Source organism: Corvus hawaiiensis, chromosome 28, assembly GCF_020740725.1.
Source record: "Corvus hawaiiensis isolate bCorHaw1 chromosome 28, bCorHaw1.pri.cur, whole genome shotgun sequence".
Taxonomy (NCBI): domain Eukaryota; kingdom Metazoa; phylum Chordata; class Aves; order Passeriformes; family Corvidae; genus Corvus; species Corvus hawaiiensis.
The window spans coordinates 5,491,572-5,508,063 of NC_063240.1; the positions used below are offsets into that span (position 1 = coordinate 5,491,572).

Below are 16,492 nucleotides of genomic sequence, written 5' to 3' on the forward strand. Positions count from 1 at the left end.
CCAGTGCCTGTGGTGGGGCACAGAGCTGGGGACGGTCACCCTGGAGCTGTTCTGGTCCCACTCAGGCACTGGGAGGGGCTCAGCCAGCACTTGAGTGTCCCACGGCCCCACAAGGACCCCCGGTGTGTCCCCTCAAGGGCCCCTCAGGGGTTTTGGGGCTCTGCCATGAGCAGGTGACACCAGCTGGTGACAAAGGCCCTGTGGTGTGAGCACAAGCTCCTGGTCCTGCGCTGGCGTGGCACCGTGGCCACTGCGTCCCCAAAGCCTGGCATCACTGCTCAGGCCACCCCAACTGCCACAGGGGCTCAGGCCACCCTCTGCCACCCATGCCCTGCCTGGTTGGGATGTTGGCATCTGTCTGTCCTGTCCGTGTGTCCCCTGTCACCACCTGTGGGGTTCTGTCCCCATCCACAAGTCCCTGGGCTGTTCCTCTTCAGGTGGCTCCGTGTCCCCAGCTGTGCCCGTGTCCATGTGGGGTCCCTGTCTGTGTGTCCTCACCCCCAAGTGTCCGTGTCCGTGTGTCCCTGTCCGTGTGTCCCCACCCTGTGTCTCCCTGTCTGACTGTCCATCCTCACCCCCATGTGTCCCCATCTCTCTCCATGTGTTCCCATCCATGTGTCCCTGTCCCCATCCCCGCATGTCCCTGTTCGTGTGACCCTGTTTGTGTCTCTTCTCCGTGTGTCCCCATCCCGTTCCTGTCCGTCTGTCCCCGTCCCTGTCCGTGTGTCCCTGTCCGTGTGCGTCCCTGTCCGTCTGTCCCCATCCCTGTCCGTGTGCATCCCTGTCCGTCTGTCCCCATCCCCGTCCCGCCGCCGCCGCGTCCCGGAGCCGCTCGGGGCCGGGGCCGGGGGTCCGGGGCCCCGGGCGGGGCGGGCGCGGCGGGCGGGGCCGGCGGCGGGGCGGGATCGACTCTGCGGCGGCCGCACCGCACCGAGCCGAGCCGAGCCAAGCCCGCCGAGCCGAGCCGGCCCCGCCGCACCGGCCGCAGCCCCGCCGAGCCCCGCCGAGCCCCGCCGTACCGAGCCGAGCCGCGCCGGGCGGAGCGGAGCCGCCGCGCCGGGGCCGCCCCGGGCCGGGCCATGCGCTGAGGCCGCCGCGCCGCCCGCAGCCAAGGGCGGATCCCGGGCAGGACACGGTGAGGCGGCGGGCACCGCAATGCGACCGGCGCGGCGGGGGCCGGGGGAGCGCGGCCGGCGCGGGGACCGGGGGTGCTCCCGGCAAGGGCGGGGACTCGCGACCCTGCCCCGCCATCTCTCCGTGCCCTTCTCCTGCTTCTCCATCTCCATCCTGAGCGGGATGCTCGCCCGTCCCGCCCCTTCTCCCTCTTCTCCATCTCCATCCTGCCCCTCCATCCAGCCCCTTCTCCTGCCTCTCCATCTGGATCCTGCTCTTCCCCTGCCTCTCCATCTCCATCCCGAGCGGGATGCTCGCCCATCCTGCTCTTCCTCTGCCGCTCCGACCTCCATCCAGCCCCTTCTCCTGCCCCTTCATCCCTGCATCCTGCCCTTCCCTGCCCCTCCATCTTCACCCTGCCCTTCCCCTGCTCCTCCATCCCACCCCTGCCCTGTCCCTGCCCTCCATCCTGACCCCCAGGCCCTCCACCAGCCGTTTGTTACCCCCAGTGCTGGGGACCCGAGTGGAAGGGTGCTGGGGGGTCCCGGGGGGTGCAGAGCCCCCCGGCAGGATCAGGCCCGGGCTGGCCGGTGGTCCCTGCCCACAAGCTGAGGGGGGGCCGTGCTCCGGACCCTCAGGCACCGGGGACTGTTGGGATCGGGGCGCTTCTGGGCACAGGCCATGGGGTCACCCCAAAGAGCCCCCCCAGGGTCCGTGAGGGTCTGTCCAGCCCAGCCCCTCACCCCAGTGCCCCATGGCGGGGCTGTGAGGCCGGGAGCACCTTCAGCTGTGCCATGGACAGGTGGGACGGACAGGTGGAACAAGTGGAATGGGACGGGGGGGATGGGACAGGTGGGACAGGCAGGTGGCACAGGTGGGATGGCACAGGTGGGACAGGGCAGGACCGTTGCCAGCCCCAGCCAAGGTTGGACGTTCCCACGCGCCAACTCAGCCCCGGCCCCCGCTCCAGCCCCAGCCCCCGTGTGCTGGTGACGCTTCCAGCGTGGTGGGATCCAAGGAGCCCATGGTGGGATGAGCTCCTTGGCTGCCCAAGGCCGCGGTGAGGGGCTCCTCCAGCTCCCAGCCTCACCTGACTCTGGTGTTTGGGGACACGCTGGGGTTTTGGGGCTGCTTTGCAGGGTCTGGACCCCCCGGTGCTGTGGGATGGGGATGCTGCGGGAAGGGGTTGGCTCCTCTGGAGATGCTCAGGGATGCAGGAGCTGCCGTGCCCAGGGCAGCCACTGGCACGGGGCTGTCTGGGGCACTTTGCTGTCCCCCTTCCCTGAATTGGGGTGGCAGGAGTGGAGCCGACTGGGGACAGTCCTAAAGCAGTGCCCAGGCCTCCTTCCCTCCCCTTCTTGCCACTCCTCCTGGGACTGGACACCTTTGGAAACCCTGTGCCATGGTGGGTTTAATGTCCCCAAGGCTCCGTGAGGGTCCTGCACACTCTGGGGACCCTCCTGGGGCAGAGCTGGTGCTGCCACCCCTGTGCTGCACTGGGGGAACCGGAGCAGGGCCCAGCCCGGGGCTCAGCATCGGTGACTCTGCGCCCCCTCATTTCACACCCTTTCTGCATCACTCAGGGGGCACTGGGGACCCTGCCCAGGTCCCGGTGTCCCCTGTGGGTGGGCACCGAGGTGTGGCAGCATAAGAGTGGCCGGGAGGGGTCTCTGACCCACTGCCCACCACCCACGGCCATGCCACGCTCCTTCCCCCCACTCCCCTACGCATTCCTGGGGTGGGAGCAGAGCAGAGGGATGGCACAGGGCAGGGCAGGGTGGCAGGGAGTCACACGGGTGACAGGACACCAGCAGCATGGCCTGCGTGTGCAAGGCCACCTCTGTCCCTGGCCAGAGCACTCAGCTGGGCACTCCAGGTGCCACCACATCCTCACCAGGCCAGCGACTGCCCCGCAGAGCTGCTCCTGCTGCCCAGCTGGGCCCAGGGGGTCCCTGCCCAGCGTGCCCCCCCCCCCCGGCAGCCTCGGTAGCAGCTGTGGCGCCGGTGGCCGCGCTCAGCCATATGGCCACAGCGGGCGGCTGGTAAAAATAGCCAAGGCGGCTGCACCCCGGGCCAGCTGGCAAGGGCATCCCAAGGGCAGCGACCCCAGCTCCTGGCAGGAGCTGCATCTCAGGGGGGCCATCCGCTGGGTTTGGGGGGTGACGCCGCCTCCCTGTCCCCCCGCAGCGGCGGCGACTGCAGGGCAAGATGCCGGAGCAGAGCAACGACTACCGGGTGGTGGTGTTCGGCGCCGGCGGCGTGGGCAAGAGCTCGCTGGTGCTGCGCTTCGTCAAGGGGACCTTCCGCGACACCTACATCCCCACCATCGAGGACACGTACCGGCAAGTGATCAGCTGCGACAAGAGCGTGTGCACCCTGCAGATCACCGACACCACCGGCAGCCACCAGTTCCCGGCCATGCAGCGCCTGTCCATCTCCAAGGGCCATGCCTTCATCCTGGTCTTCTCCGTCACCAGCAAGCAGTCGCTGGAGGAGCTGAAGCCCATCTACCAGCAGATCGTGCAGATCAAGGGCAGCGTGGAGAGCATCCCCATCATGCTGGTGGGCAACAAGTGCGACGAGACGCAGCGCGAGGTGGAGAGCAGGGAGGGGGAGGCCATGGCCAAGGAGTGGAAATGCGCCTTCATGGAGACCTCGGCCAAGATGAACTACAACGTCAAGGAGCTCTTCCAGGAGCTGCTGAACCTGGAGAAGAGGAGGAACGTCAGCCTCACCATCGACGGGAAGCGCTCCAGCAAGCAGAAGAGGACAGACAAAATCAAGGGGAAGTGCAGCATCATGTAGAGCCCCGGACTGGCCCGCGCCCCCCTCCCGGATACCCCCCTCCCTCCTTCCCCCCACGGCTGGACGTGGCAGTGGCATCGAAGCGGGACCGTCCCCTCGTCCTCCGTGTGCCATCACTGTGACTGTGCGGGGACGCCTGCGCTCGCCCCGGGGCCGGGGGTGAAGACAGGGCCGAGCCGAGGGACACGCGGCCACCCCCGCTGGGCACGGCAGGACCAGGGCAGGACCGGGGACGCGCCGCCGGGACGCCCGCACCACACTCCCCGCACTCACAGCACAACCGGTGGCATCGGGCCCGGCCCCCGTCGGTCCTCGCGCGAGGGAAGGACGGTGCCACGTAGGGGTGGCGATGTCACCCTTGGGGACAGTCACACGCGTCCCGGGCACTCCCCCGCGCCGCCGTCCCCACGCCATAGTGCTCTGCTCCTGCGGGCAGAGACCCGGGGCGGGGGCAGCCCCTGCGCGGTGCCCGTGCCCCCCTGACCCCCGCGCCCCACAGCCTCATCGTGGTGCCATGACCCCCCCCCCCCCCCCGAGCCCCCAGCCCCGTCCTGGTGCCACGGCCCCCCCAGCCCCGTCTGCCACTGCAGCCCGCCCGAGCCCCCATCCCGGCACCGCGGCCCCCTTGACCCCCGGCCCCATCGTGGTGCCATGACCCCCTTCACCCACCCCCAAAGTCCCCAACCCCACCCTGGCGCCGCGGGCCCCCCCGTGACCCCCCCAGCCCCGTTCCGGTGCCGCAGCCGGAGCCGCCAGCCGAAGCACAAAGCATCGGGTCCGCGGGAGGTCCTGACCCAGCACAATCCTGGTGAGCTCCGGCGGGAGACCCCCGGCCCCACAGCCAGCCGGGCCCCCGCGCCCCCCGCTGCCCCCCTCCCCACGCAGGACGCGTCCGATGCCGCCGTGCCGGGCGCTGCCGCGGTGCCCCGCTGGCGGCCGGTGCCACCCCGTCCTCAGAGTCCCCCCCGCCGGGTGGCCTGGCCCCACACCCTCGGGACCCTCCCGACACCCTCCAGCTCTGGCGCAGCCCCGCTTGTTCCCCCCTGGCCGGAGCGGGGTCCCCGCGCTGTCACCAGCCCCTCGTCCCCTCGAGGTTTGTCCCCTCGCTCCGGCCCCGCTCCTTCCCCCGCCGCCACCGGGGTGTCCCCGAGGGGGTGTCCCCGGGCAGGCCGAGCCCCCCCAGCTCCCCGCACCCCTCCCCCCCCGGCTTTTTACACGAGGACCCGAGCGCCCAGGGGACAAGGTGACGTGACGATGTAGCCTTTATTCTAGAAATAGTCTTCCTTCAATAAAGAGACGAGAAACGCTCCCGCGTCCCCCGGAGCCGCCCCCGGCCGGGGCGGGAGGCCACGGGGGGCGGGGTGTCCCGAGGGGCACGGGAAGGGGGGCGAGGAGGGGTGGGGTGCACGGGTGTGGTGTGAGCGCGATGCGGTGCGCGTGCGGTGCGTGTGATGTGTTGTGCGCGCACACGGGGCCGTGGGCACACTCACGGCTCTGCGGGCTGGCCGCAGACACGCGTGTGCGCAAAGGTGCGTGACACGTGTGACGTGTGCGTGTGACGCGCGTGCGGGACAGCCGTGACGCGTGTGCACGCGCGCGTGTGTGCGGGGCCGCGTGCACGCGCGGTGCGTGTGTGCGCGTGTGTGTGCATGCGTGTGACGTGTGTGACACGCGTGGGACGCCCGTTCCCGCGCGCCGCCGTCCCCGCCGGGCGCCCCGTGGGGAGGGGGCGGGAGCGCGGCGTGTGCGTCATCACGCCCGTTGCCATGGAAACCATCGCTGCTCCCCGGGCGCGGGAGCCGCGTGGGCTCCGGGAGCCGGCGGGGGAAGGGGGGGCGGGGGGGGGCGGGGGTGGGGCTGCCGCGGGCACCGAGGGCCTGGCGGAGGGCACGGCCCCGTGGGGATGGTCATGGATCTGTGGGGATGGCAGGGATCCATGGATACGGTCATAGATCCCAGGGGATTGTCGTGGATGCGTGGGGATGGTGTGGATCCGTGGGGATAGTTATGGATCTGTGGGGACGGGTGTGGATCCACGGGGATGGCAGAGATCTGTGGGGATGGTGATGGATCCATAGGGATGGTTGTGGATCCATGGGGATGGCAGAGATCCATGGGGATGGTTGTGGATCCATGGGGATGGTTGTGGATCCACGGGGATGGCACAGATCAGTGGGGATGGTGATGGATCCATGGGGATGGTCGTGGATCCATGGGGATGGTTGTGGATCCATAGGGAGGGTTGTGGATCCATGGGAATGGCAGAGATCCATGGGGATGGTGATGGATCCGTAGGGAGGGTTGTGGATCCATGGGGATGGCACAGATCAGTGGGGATGGTCGTGGATCCATGGGGATGGTCGTGGATCCACGGGGATGGCACAGATCAGTGGGGATGGTGATGGATCCATGGGGATGGGGGGATGGTCATGGATCTGTGAGGATGGCGTGGATCCCTGGGGATATTGTGGATCTGGGGGAACAGTCACAGCTCCACGGGAATGGCAGGGCTCAGTGTGGACAGCCACAGACAGGTCTGTAGGGACAGCCACAGCTCTGTGGGATGGTCACGGATCCGTGGGGATGCCCTGAGCTCCATGGGGACAGTCACAGCTCTGTGGGATGGTCACGGATCCGTGGGGATGCTCTGAGCTCCATGGGGACAGTCGCAGCTCTGCAGGGATGTCACAGCTCCCTGGCACTGCCCATGGGAACCACTCCTGCCTGTCCCTTTGTCCCTTCTGCGGCCTGGGGGGATTCGGGGCCCTCTGTGGGTGCCAGAGCAGGGCAGCGGGACAGGCACACGCGGGCGTGGGGACACTTGGTGCCAGTCCCCACCTGCTGGGACCCCTCGGGACTCTTTGGAGGGCTCAGGTATTTGGGGTGGCAGCTCCCCGGGCACCATCACACCAAAACTCAGAGCTCTTCCAGTGGCTCCACAACACCCTGGGGGCAGAAAATCTCTGCTTCCCCCCATTCCCGGGTCTCCTGCTCCCCATCTCTGCCCCCTCTGTTCCCCCCCCACTGCTCCCCACTTGATGGGGACCTGTGCCCGCCATGCCAGGGGACACCCCGGTCCTGCGGCAGCCCCGGGTGTCCCTCGGGATGCTGCCAGGGATGGCCCTCGGGACGCTCTCGCTCTCATCGGAGGTTCCTGGGAAGCGCTGGGTCCCTGCAGCCCCCCAGAACCCCATCCGGAGCCCCCGAAAATCAGCGCAGGAGCGGGGGGGAGGATCCTCGCAGGGCGCCCGGAACCTCCCCCGGGTCCAGGCTTTAAACGAGCTGCTCCGGAGCGTTAATTAGCGGGATGAGCCATGGGATGAGCAGTGGGATGAGCCGTGCTGCAGCCCGTTCCCGTCGCTCCTCTCGCCATCAGGAGCCGTGGCTGCATCCCGCGGCCATAAATTTCACACAAATTCAGTTTTTGGGACCCAAACCAGCTCCTGGCACCGTGTCTCTCACTGGCATCGGTGCTGCGTGGAGTATTGTCACTCGTGTGCCTCCCCGCGGGGACCCTGGCACCCCTCGGGGGGTTCCCCCACGCCCGGTGCTGCCCATCTGCAGGAAAAGCGGATTAGGGCACGGCGGGCTGGGACATATGGGAGCAAACTGGATTAAGGGAAAAATCAGCCTTCTTCGCACTAACAGGATTATGGAGTTTTCAGCCCAATTCCAGCGCAGCCGCCGGCGAGGGCTGTGCCGTGTGTGCCCGGCAGCGGGGCCACGTCCCCCCCCGAGGTGGGGACAGCCCGGGCTTGGCATTTCTCCACCTCAATTCCCGCTGGGATCGCAGCTGCAACTGGTGCGTGCTGGTGTGGCCCTGCCGCGGGCCAGCACAGACTGGGATGCGCTGGGAAGCTGCCGGGGAGCGCTGGCTCCTTCCCGGGGGACGTGGCTGTGTCCCCCCACGGTGACTCCCGAGGGGACACCGGGCCCCCTTCGCCCCGCCGGGACCAGGCACCACCGGGACCCGCCGGCCGCTCTCTCCCGGTGCCGGTGGCAGCTGGGGGGGGAATCAAAGCCTCGATTCAGGGCGTGATTTCCCGCTCCCCCCGCGCCGCCAGCGTGACTCCCGCCCGCTGCTGATTCATCCCCATGGATTTTCCCCTCGGTTCTCGGGGGCAGCAGCTCCCCAAGGTGGGGGGAGACCGAGGCTGCGACCCGCGGCACGCAGGGCTCGGCAGCGCCCGGCTGGGAAGGGCTGCGCCCGGGGATGGTTTGGGGGGGTTGGGGTGCTCCAAGTCCTGTAACGGGGTCACAGAGGGGGTCTGTGGGACCCGTGGCCTTTCCCGTGGGGGCAGCAGCCACGCAGCCCTCGGGGGTCCCGGGTGGGCACGGGGGGGACTCGCACACGGGGTCCCTCCAGGAGATGGGGTCCCGCATCCCCCCACATCCTGCACCCCTCACCTGTCCACTCCTGTGGGGCACGGGCACGACACACAGGGGGTGTCCCGGGAGCACCTCCCCCGCCGCTTGTCCCTCCGGGGCTGGGAAGGGCAAGAGGGGACGGGGGGCAGCACAGCACCCCCATATTTTGGGGGTCTCACAGGGCAGTGCCGGGGGGCTCACAGGGCTCCGGTCCGGCTGCACCGAGGGCTGCGGAGGGGCACAGACTGGGGCATCCCGGGGAGGCCTGGGGGGCACCAGGGGGACCCAGGGGACGCCACACACCGGGGGATCCCCGGGGGTCCCGGGGTGTCCCCTCTCGGTGCCTCGCGCCCCGGCCGCCACGTGCCCCCTCCCACCTTATTAATATTAATGAGATGCTTATTTAGCCCCGCCCCATTTCCCGCCCCCCGCGCTGATTGGCCGCTCCTCCCGCCGCTCCTCCGCCGGCCCCGCCCCCTTCCCGCCCTCCCTCCGCGCCGCCGCCGCAACCGAACTTGGCGGCCGCTCCCGGACCCGCCCCCTGGCCGGACCGCCCCCCGCGCGCCTTCCTCCGCGGGTTCCCATTGGCTGTTGGCGCTGTCCATCAGGCGCGGGGGGCGGGGCCGGCACCGCCCGCGGGGCAGCAGGGTGCGTTGCGCCGCGCGGTGTCTGAGGCGGCGGCTCCGCTCCGCGCCCGCCGCGCCCTCTCCCGCCGGTACCGGTGAGGAGCCGCCGGGAACGGGGCGGGACGGCCGGGGACAGCGGGGGGGGACGCCCGGCTGCTTCAGGCCGCGGCTTGGCAGAGCCCCCGCCTCGGCGCGGCCCTGCCCGGGGCCCCTCTCTCCCTGGGGGGAGCGGCGGGGCTGGGCCGGGGGCGCCCGGGGAGGCTCGAGGGGGCTCCGGAGGAGAGTGAGGGGGGTCTGGGCAAGGGGAGAGAGGCGGGGGGCCCGAGGAGGGCGGGAGGGATGGGGGTGAGGGGCAGGGGGGGTCTGGGAAGGAGATGGGGGCGCGGGGGGCCCCGGGCAGGGCTGAAAGGGGGCTGGGGTCGGGGGGGCTCAGGGAGGGCTGGGGGTGCGGGGGGGGTTTGGGCAGGTGGAGGGGGGGGCTGGGGGTACCTGGGGGGCGAGGGGGGAGCTGAGCAGGAGGGGGGGGGTGGGACGTGTTGGGGTGCTGGGGGAAAGGGAACCCCTGGGCAGGTCTGGGGGGAGGCTGGGGTGGGGGTTTGGGGGTTCTGGGGGGAGAAAGGGGGGTCCTGGGGGTGCTGGAGGCTGGCACAGGGTGGAGGATTGGGATGGGCAGCTCAGAGGGTCCCCATGGGGGTTACAGCACTGGGGGGTGATTGTGGCACAAGGCTCAGGGCAAGGAGCTGACGTGAGGATGTTTGGGGGGGGGGGGGCACAGAGAGGGGCTGTGGTGGATTTTTGGGGTGTCCCCAGGGCTTCGGATGAAGGAATTGAGTGGATGGGGCTGGAAGTGGGGGGCAGAGGGGGGTGGCTGGCGCTGAGGGTGGGGTGGGATGGTGAGGGACATCTTTTGGGTGGATGAAGTGACAAGGGACAGGTTTTTGCTCTCTGGAATTGATGAGGGGCATGGTTCAGTGCCAGCTGCTTGGGAAGTTGGGGGACTTCATGGTGAGCAGTCCAGCCCCTGTTTTGGGGTGAAAAAGGAGGTTGGGAGCTCGGCAGAAGGTCCAACAGCACATAATTTACTTGTTTGTTTCCTGCGTGCGAGTTGAGGGTGGGTTGGAGTAGAGAGGAGCTGGTGGCTGGCGAAGGACAGCGGTGGGGGATCCCGCCTGATCCAGGCAGGATTTGGGAAGCATCAGGGAATGGTGTGGGTTACATAAAGGAGGGGTGGCTGCAGTATCGGGATTTTGTGTTATTGAGGTGTAGAGGAGGTAAGTGGGTGCCGCAGACAAAGAGAGAGAGAGAGAAAGCTGTCTCCTGCTCCTCACTTCCAATTAGAGGTGTGGAATGGGAAGCTGGGCGTCCTTTAGGAGTTGGGGAAGTGGAGGGAAGCAGGAATTGGAGCTGTGGGTATCTGATGTGGGATTTGCCTTCCGTCCTGGGCCGTGGCCATCAGGTGTGGCCTTAAACCAAAGCCAGACGGGCTGGGCTGGAGCCGTGTCTGCTCTGAGACACCTCTGCTGCTGCTTGTAGGAAGTTATTGTGGTATTTAAGGGGGTTTTTTTTGGGAAAACTGGTACCTTCCAGCTTTGTGAGCTTCTTGTGATGCTGCTCTGGACACCCAATGGTGGTGATTCCTACCAGGAGAAAACCTGGCGTGTGACAGACCACAGGAGTCAGCAACTCGGTATTTAATCCAAGGAAACTCGAGGCCTTTTAGGGGGTTGCTTGGTTTTCTTCAGGTGCTGCTGCTTCTCGGAGCTGAGCTCAGCCCTCCATCCTCGGGAGGTTCCGCAGGTCCTTGTCTCCCTGCTCTGTGGGATAGCCACAGGCAGGTGAGCAGATCCCTGAGGGTTCAGCTCCATGACCCTAAAACAAACTCAGGGAAATTTGGGACTCTGTAGCCACCGTTTATCCCATTCTTTTGTGGGGGGAAAATGGGGAAAAACTCCCCTCCCCCCCAAAAAAAACCCTGGATCAATACGGTTAACCAGAGTTGCTTGTCCCAGAGGTTTTCTCCTGCCATCTGTGGCTGTGACACGAATGGAAATGTCTCTTTTGTGTGGCTGCTGGGGGCGGGGAGGGGGTTGCGCTGGTTGACACAGTTTTGGTGCCCATTCCCGTTTTCCTGCTGTTTCCATCTTATCCTTGGGTGTGGTGTTTTGACGCCAGAGTTGCCCTGGGGAGGTTGATGGCGCTTTGAAGGAGGGGAAGAAGAGCGGCGGGCACGGCAGGGATCCGAGCCCCGCGGGAAGCGTTCCGTGGCCGGCAGAGGAGCGGGTGACAGGGGACACGGAGCTTTGTCCCCTGCTCATCACCCTTCTCTGCGCCTTCCTGCCCGGTTTCCTTATCTGCCCGCCGAGATAACGGCCCTGCCTCGTGCCCTGCCGGGGTTGTCATCGCGCCCTGGAGCTCGTTAGCCTAACGAGGGCAGTGCCAGGCTCCCGGACCCGCTGCCTATCCCTGGGCTTGGCTCCGGAGGAACCGGACGCTCCGGCCTTTGGAAAACGCCGATTTCATGGCGGTTTCCTTGCTGTCGGTGTCGGGGACTCGTGGCAGTCCCTGCCCCGTTAGAGCCAGGGCTGGATGAGCTCCAGCTCCGGAATAATCGCCCTGGGAACGCTCTGGCTTGTGGAGGGCTCCAAGTAGCCACTTGTGCAGTGGCCAGTGGATGGGGGAAGCTGTTTGGACACCCTCAGGAGGAGGTGGCGAGCACAGAGCTGGAGCTGGCGCTTCAAAAAAATCGTTTCCTCGCCTTTTCAGCCCTGAAAATGAGCTCGGGGTGGTTTGGTCAGTTTGGATTTGTAGCCCCCAGTGCAGCTCTGGAAGAGTTTCCAGAGGCTGTGGGGAGCAGCAGAGCTGGGAGAGGGGTGGAATAAAAGGGTGGGTGACCCAAAAACCTGGAAAAGCAGGGGGGAAGTTTGTGATTCCTTGGGGATTCTTGTGCTTGGAAGGGGAAAATGAGGGGAAAAAGGGGTTTGTGAAACATGGTGTCTCTGCTGATGTGAGAAGAAGTGAGGGACCTGCTTGAGGTGGTAGATCCAGTGCTGTTTTCCTCATTTTTATGAGAAATCAGAGGAAATGAGATCATCAAAAATCCTGGAATGGTTTGGGTTGGAGGGACCTTGAAGCCCATCCAGTGCCACCCCCTGCCATGGGCAGGGACACCTCCTGCTCATCCACGTTGCTCCAGGCCCCACAGTTCCAACCTGGCCTTGATGTAAAGATCTCACAGTTGCACTTTGAGGTGGAAACCTCTAATTGCTTCAATATCCTGAAATTCCTGAAGTGGTTTAGCCACAGAAATCTGTGTAGAGCCGGATTCCAGATTCCCCAGCCGCAGCATCTCCGAGGTCTCTGCTCAGGGTGTTTCTCTCAGTCCTCCTCACCTGTTGCCAGGTGATTTCTTTTTTTTGCTTTATCCTCCTCTCCTCTGGCTTTCCCAGCAGAAGGAGAGAAGCTGGGAAGGGAACAGAACTAAAACCAACACATAAAAATCCAGTTCCCTGCCTGCCCATTGTCATATTGAGACAAAAACAAGAACAAAAGCAAAGCTGGGAGAGAGCTTTGTCTTAAATATTAATTAGTCTGAGATTTACCCACTTAATTTGTACTTGACAATGAATTGCTGGGATTCAGAGAACTGGCAGAGCCCAGGCCTTGCTTTTGGTCCCCCCTGTTATCATCTGCTGCTGCTGGGTTGTGCCAAAAAGGCCCTTGATGAAAACCCTGGGACAAACGAGCCATTGTGCCCCAAACCACGGTGGCATTCTGAGTTTCTGAAAGTGAAACTCGCTCACAACTGCTCTCTCTCGAGTTTAAATCTTCCCACCCCCACCAAAACCACTTCTGAAATGTTGTGTCTTGCACAATCCTGGTGTTTCCCTCCTCCAAAATACCTGAACAACCACCAATTCATTTAAAAAAACAACAAAAAAATCCCCAACCAAAAGCGGTCCCGGTGATAAATTTGTTTAATTCAGGGAGTTCTCGCCGGTGGGTGCGAGGGGAGCGGCTCTGAGGGAGGTTTAATCTTTGTTTTAAGGTTCTAAGGGGTGCAGGGAGCTGGATTTTTCCCGGGAATGAGCTCTGGATTCAGCTGCTCGTTCCGATTCCGACGGGCTCGGAATCTGCAGTAGTTCAGGGCTAGGTTTTTGTGGAATGGGTGGGTAGGGATTGGCTGTGACGTTAAAGACAAGGCAAAAAAAAAAAAGAAAAGAGGAAATTCGGGCACGCTGTTAAATACCGAGACACAAAACAGGAAATTTAGTTAAGGGTTGTGCTTTTTCGTAATTTATCGTGTGTTTTTTCCCCCTTCTGACAGAGGAGAAGGAGTTTTAAAGTACTTCAGCCTGGGTTGGGTCTGTACGACTGAAAACACTCCCAAATTCCCACTTCGAGATGGATTTTTAATGGGCTTTTCAGAAGCTGTAAAAGCTGAGAAACCTCAGCAGCTCCTGCTTTATTTTCATATTTCAGGGAGAAAACTGGAAAAGGGAGTTCTTTAAAAAATAATCTCACTCCTAATGGGAACAGAGGAGCTGGAAAATGGGCCCTGATTCCAGAGGGAAGGAGATTCCCCCTCTTGACACTTCCCAATTCCTGCTCAAGTGGCAGCAGGGAGGAGGTGATAACCAGGGACGGACATTTTCTACCATTCCCCCCAAAAAAAAGCTTTTCTGTTTTATTTCCAACTTGTCCTCTCTGGAAATAAAACAGAAATCTATTTTTAGATCTATAGAATAGTTTGGAGGGTTTTTTTTTTTTTTGAGCCCTGCAGGCATTTTGTCCATTTCTGCCTCATCTGCTGTTAGAAAAATGCACAAGATTTAAACGTTCCTGGCGTGGTTTAACCCCTCCAGATCCCATCCCGAGCTTGGGAGCTGCAGGAGGATTTCTCTGGATGTCCTGCAGGAGCTGCTTTTGGGAGGTTTTTTGTGGTTTTTTGTTCATTTCCTCCACTCCAAGAGTGATTTCTCTTTTTTTGTTGCTGGCAGGGGCTCAGTGTTTATGCTCCATAAATCCTGACGTGTCCCAGCTGCTCCTCCGAGCGCTCGCCGTGATGCAATTCCCAAACAAATGTCGGGAATTTCAGAAAACTTTCTTATTAGGAAGGAAAGCAAGGCCTGAGGGGTTCTTTATTTCCTTTTTTTATTAAAGCAACACCTTTTGTTGAGGCTGAGAATTGCTGGTTGTGCTTCCAACTTGGGAATTCTATCCCTGAGTGGGATCTCAGCAGTTCTGGATGGTGCAGGAAGCTCCAGGTGCTGCATTTCCAGGGATCCACAGGAGCTGGCAGCATTTCCAAGGAGCTTCATGCTCTTGGGATGAAGTCTTGGGAACCATTTTTCCTGTAATCCATGAGCGTTGGGAGAGCATCCGATGGAATTCTGCAGGTTTCATTGTGCCAATCCCAATGAAACGTTGACATTCCCATCGTTTGGGTTATCCTGGAATCCTGATCCCTTGGCTTCTTTAGGATGATCTGGCCTCTCTCTGTGCCTTTCCTTCCCATTTAAATCCCAGTGCTGCTTTCCCTACAAAAGCCAGGTGTTCCCTGGAAGTTTCCCAGGCCAGGTTGCAGCACCCTGGGATAGGGAAAGCAGTCCCTGCCGTGGCAGGTGGTGGCACTGGATGGACTTTTCCAACTCAAACCATTCCATGGTTTTCCAGACCGTGGGGATCTGCTCGAATCAGGTTGGAACTGTGCGGCGCGCTGGGGTTTTTTTGGGAAACAAATCCACGATCCAGACATTCTCAGCAGACATTCTGGCACAGACAGCAGCGTGATCACGGATATGTCTTTGTCTCTCCGAAGTTTATCCTGTTTTACTGAGATGAGTTGGCTCCTGGTGCTCCGGCATCCCCGTGCTGAGCGTTCCCTGCTCGCCTGAGTGAATCCCTGTTCCCTGGTTTTGCTTAAAAAAGAGGAAAAGGAGCTGGGAAAGGGGCTGGAGAATTCCTGAGGGAGCTGGGGAAGGGGCTGGAGAATTCCTGAGGGAACTGGGAAGGGGCTGGAGAATTCCAGGTTGGGAAAAGACTGAATTCCTGAGGGAGCTGGGAAGGGGCTGGTGAATTCCAGGTTGGGAAAGGGCTGGAGAATTCCTGAGAGAGCTGGGAAAGGGCTGGAGAGTTCCTGAGGGAGCTGGGAAGGGGCTGGAGAATTCCCAGTTGGGAAAGGGCTGAATTCCTGAGGGAGCTGGGAAGGTGCTGGAGAATTCCTGAGGGAGCCAGGAAGGGGCTGGAGAATTCCTGAGGGAGCTGAGAAAGGGCTGGAGAATTCCTGAGGGAGCTGGGAAGGGGCTCAGCCTGGAGCAAAGTGGGATCAGGGGGGACATTCCCAATCTCCACCAGTCCCTGCCAGGAGGTTGGAGCAGAGGGAGGTCGGGCTCTGCTCCCAGGGAACAACAGGATTAGAGGGAACGGCCCCAAGCTGTGCCAGGTGGGACATCAGCGGGAATTTCCTCATGGAAAGGGTGCTCAGGGGTTGCAAAGGGGCTGCCCAGGGAGGTCTGGAGTCCCCATCCCTGGAGGTGCCCAAGGAATTCCTGGAGGTGGCACTCAGAACAAGGTGGGCATCGGACACAGCTGGGACTCGATGATCCCAGAGCTCTTTTCCAACCAAATTCCTTTGGATCCCAGTTTGGTGAGTCCGCAGCCCATTCCTTGCCTGTTACTGCTCCACAGGGGCTTGCTGCAAATACATTCCTGGGAAAGGCAGCAAAAATCCCGGGATTTGGGGGATTTACACCGCAGAGGTGCAATCCAAGTCCCTTTACCAGCACTATCCAGAGCTTTAACTCTGACCTGTCACTTTGTGGGGACACGGCCGGGATCATCCACAGCCTTTTAAGAAAGGATTCCGCGTTTTTTTTTAGGATCCAACAGGAGCCGCTGGAAGCGGCAGCCGACGGCACTGGTTGGCTGCCAGGGATTAGTCACGGGGCAACACCTACTTTGGGAGAGTGGCCCGTGGGTTTAGAGGAATAATTCTTTCCCTCCAGCCCTGTGGGGCACGAGCTGGTGGAGGACAAGGAAGGGCTCGCTCCGGAATGTTGTTGGGAATTGCGTGTGAGCCACAGCTGGCCACGACTTGACCGGAATTGAATTTATCCCGGCATTGTCAGGCCCAGGCAGCGGGGAGGACACGGTGGCTGAGCCAGGAACAGCTTTTTGGGGGATTGCAGAGGGGTGGGCAGCGCGGCAGCGGAGCCTTGGGAATGTCGGGATGAGTTGGGATGAGCTGCCTGGAGAGGGTCAGTGTGGAGCGGGAGGAGTCGGTGCCTCTCCCTGATCCCGGCACTCCTCTCTCTCTCTGTCTCTCTCTCTCTCTCTCTGATTGCTAATTAGCTGGTTAACATTCCCTGCCTTATTATCCCACCCTCGGCTTTTCTTCCTTGGAGCTGGGCTGACACTTCCAGAGTCTCCAGAGGAGCGTTAACTCTTGCACTGACTTCAGAAGCGCCTGTTTGGGAGCACCATTTGTGTGTGAAACCCAAATTCCACCCTCCACATTCACCCTTTTTAGAGACACCTCTGACACCAACTCCGTGTTCCATCCCATTTTGCTGTTTCTTTGG

The 16,492-nt window shown here is 62.8% G+C and overlaps 2 protein-coding genes across 2 annotated transcripts in view; both read left to right on the top strand.

Moving 5' to 3' along the window:
• Positions 1-1,043: 1,043 nt before the first annotated feature.
• DIRAS1 (DIRAS family GTPase 1) lies at positions 1,044-5,226 on the top strand. Its single transcript, XM_048288301.1, has 2 exons — positions 1,044-1,135; positions 3,301-5,226. The coding sequence occupies exon 2, from the start codon at positions 3,322-3,324 to the stop codon at positions 3,916-3,918; it is 597 nt and encodes a 198-aa protein (XP_048144258.1). The 5' UTR covers positions 1,044-1,135; positions 3,301-3,321; the 3' UTR covers positions 3,919-5,226.
• Positions 5,227-8,905: 3,679 nt separating this feature from the next.
• GNG7 (G protein subunit gamma 7) overlaps positions 8,906-16,492 on the top strand; it is a 56,532-nt gene continuing 48,945 nt past the window's right edge. Inside the window, exon 1 of the mRNA XM_048288328.1 lies at positions 8,906-9,007. The gene's annotated coding sequence lies outside the window, so the exon portion shown is untranslated. The remainder of the gene's footprint in view (positions 9,008-16,492) is intronic.

What these genes read in the sequence shown, in the direction of transcription:
- DIRAS1 (XM_048288301.1), top strand. Translation starts at nt 3,322, where the DNA reads ATGCCGGAGCAGAGCAACGACTACCGGGTGGTGGTGTTCGGCGCCGGC.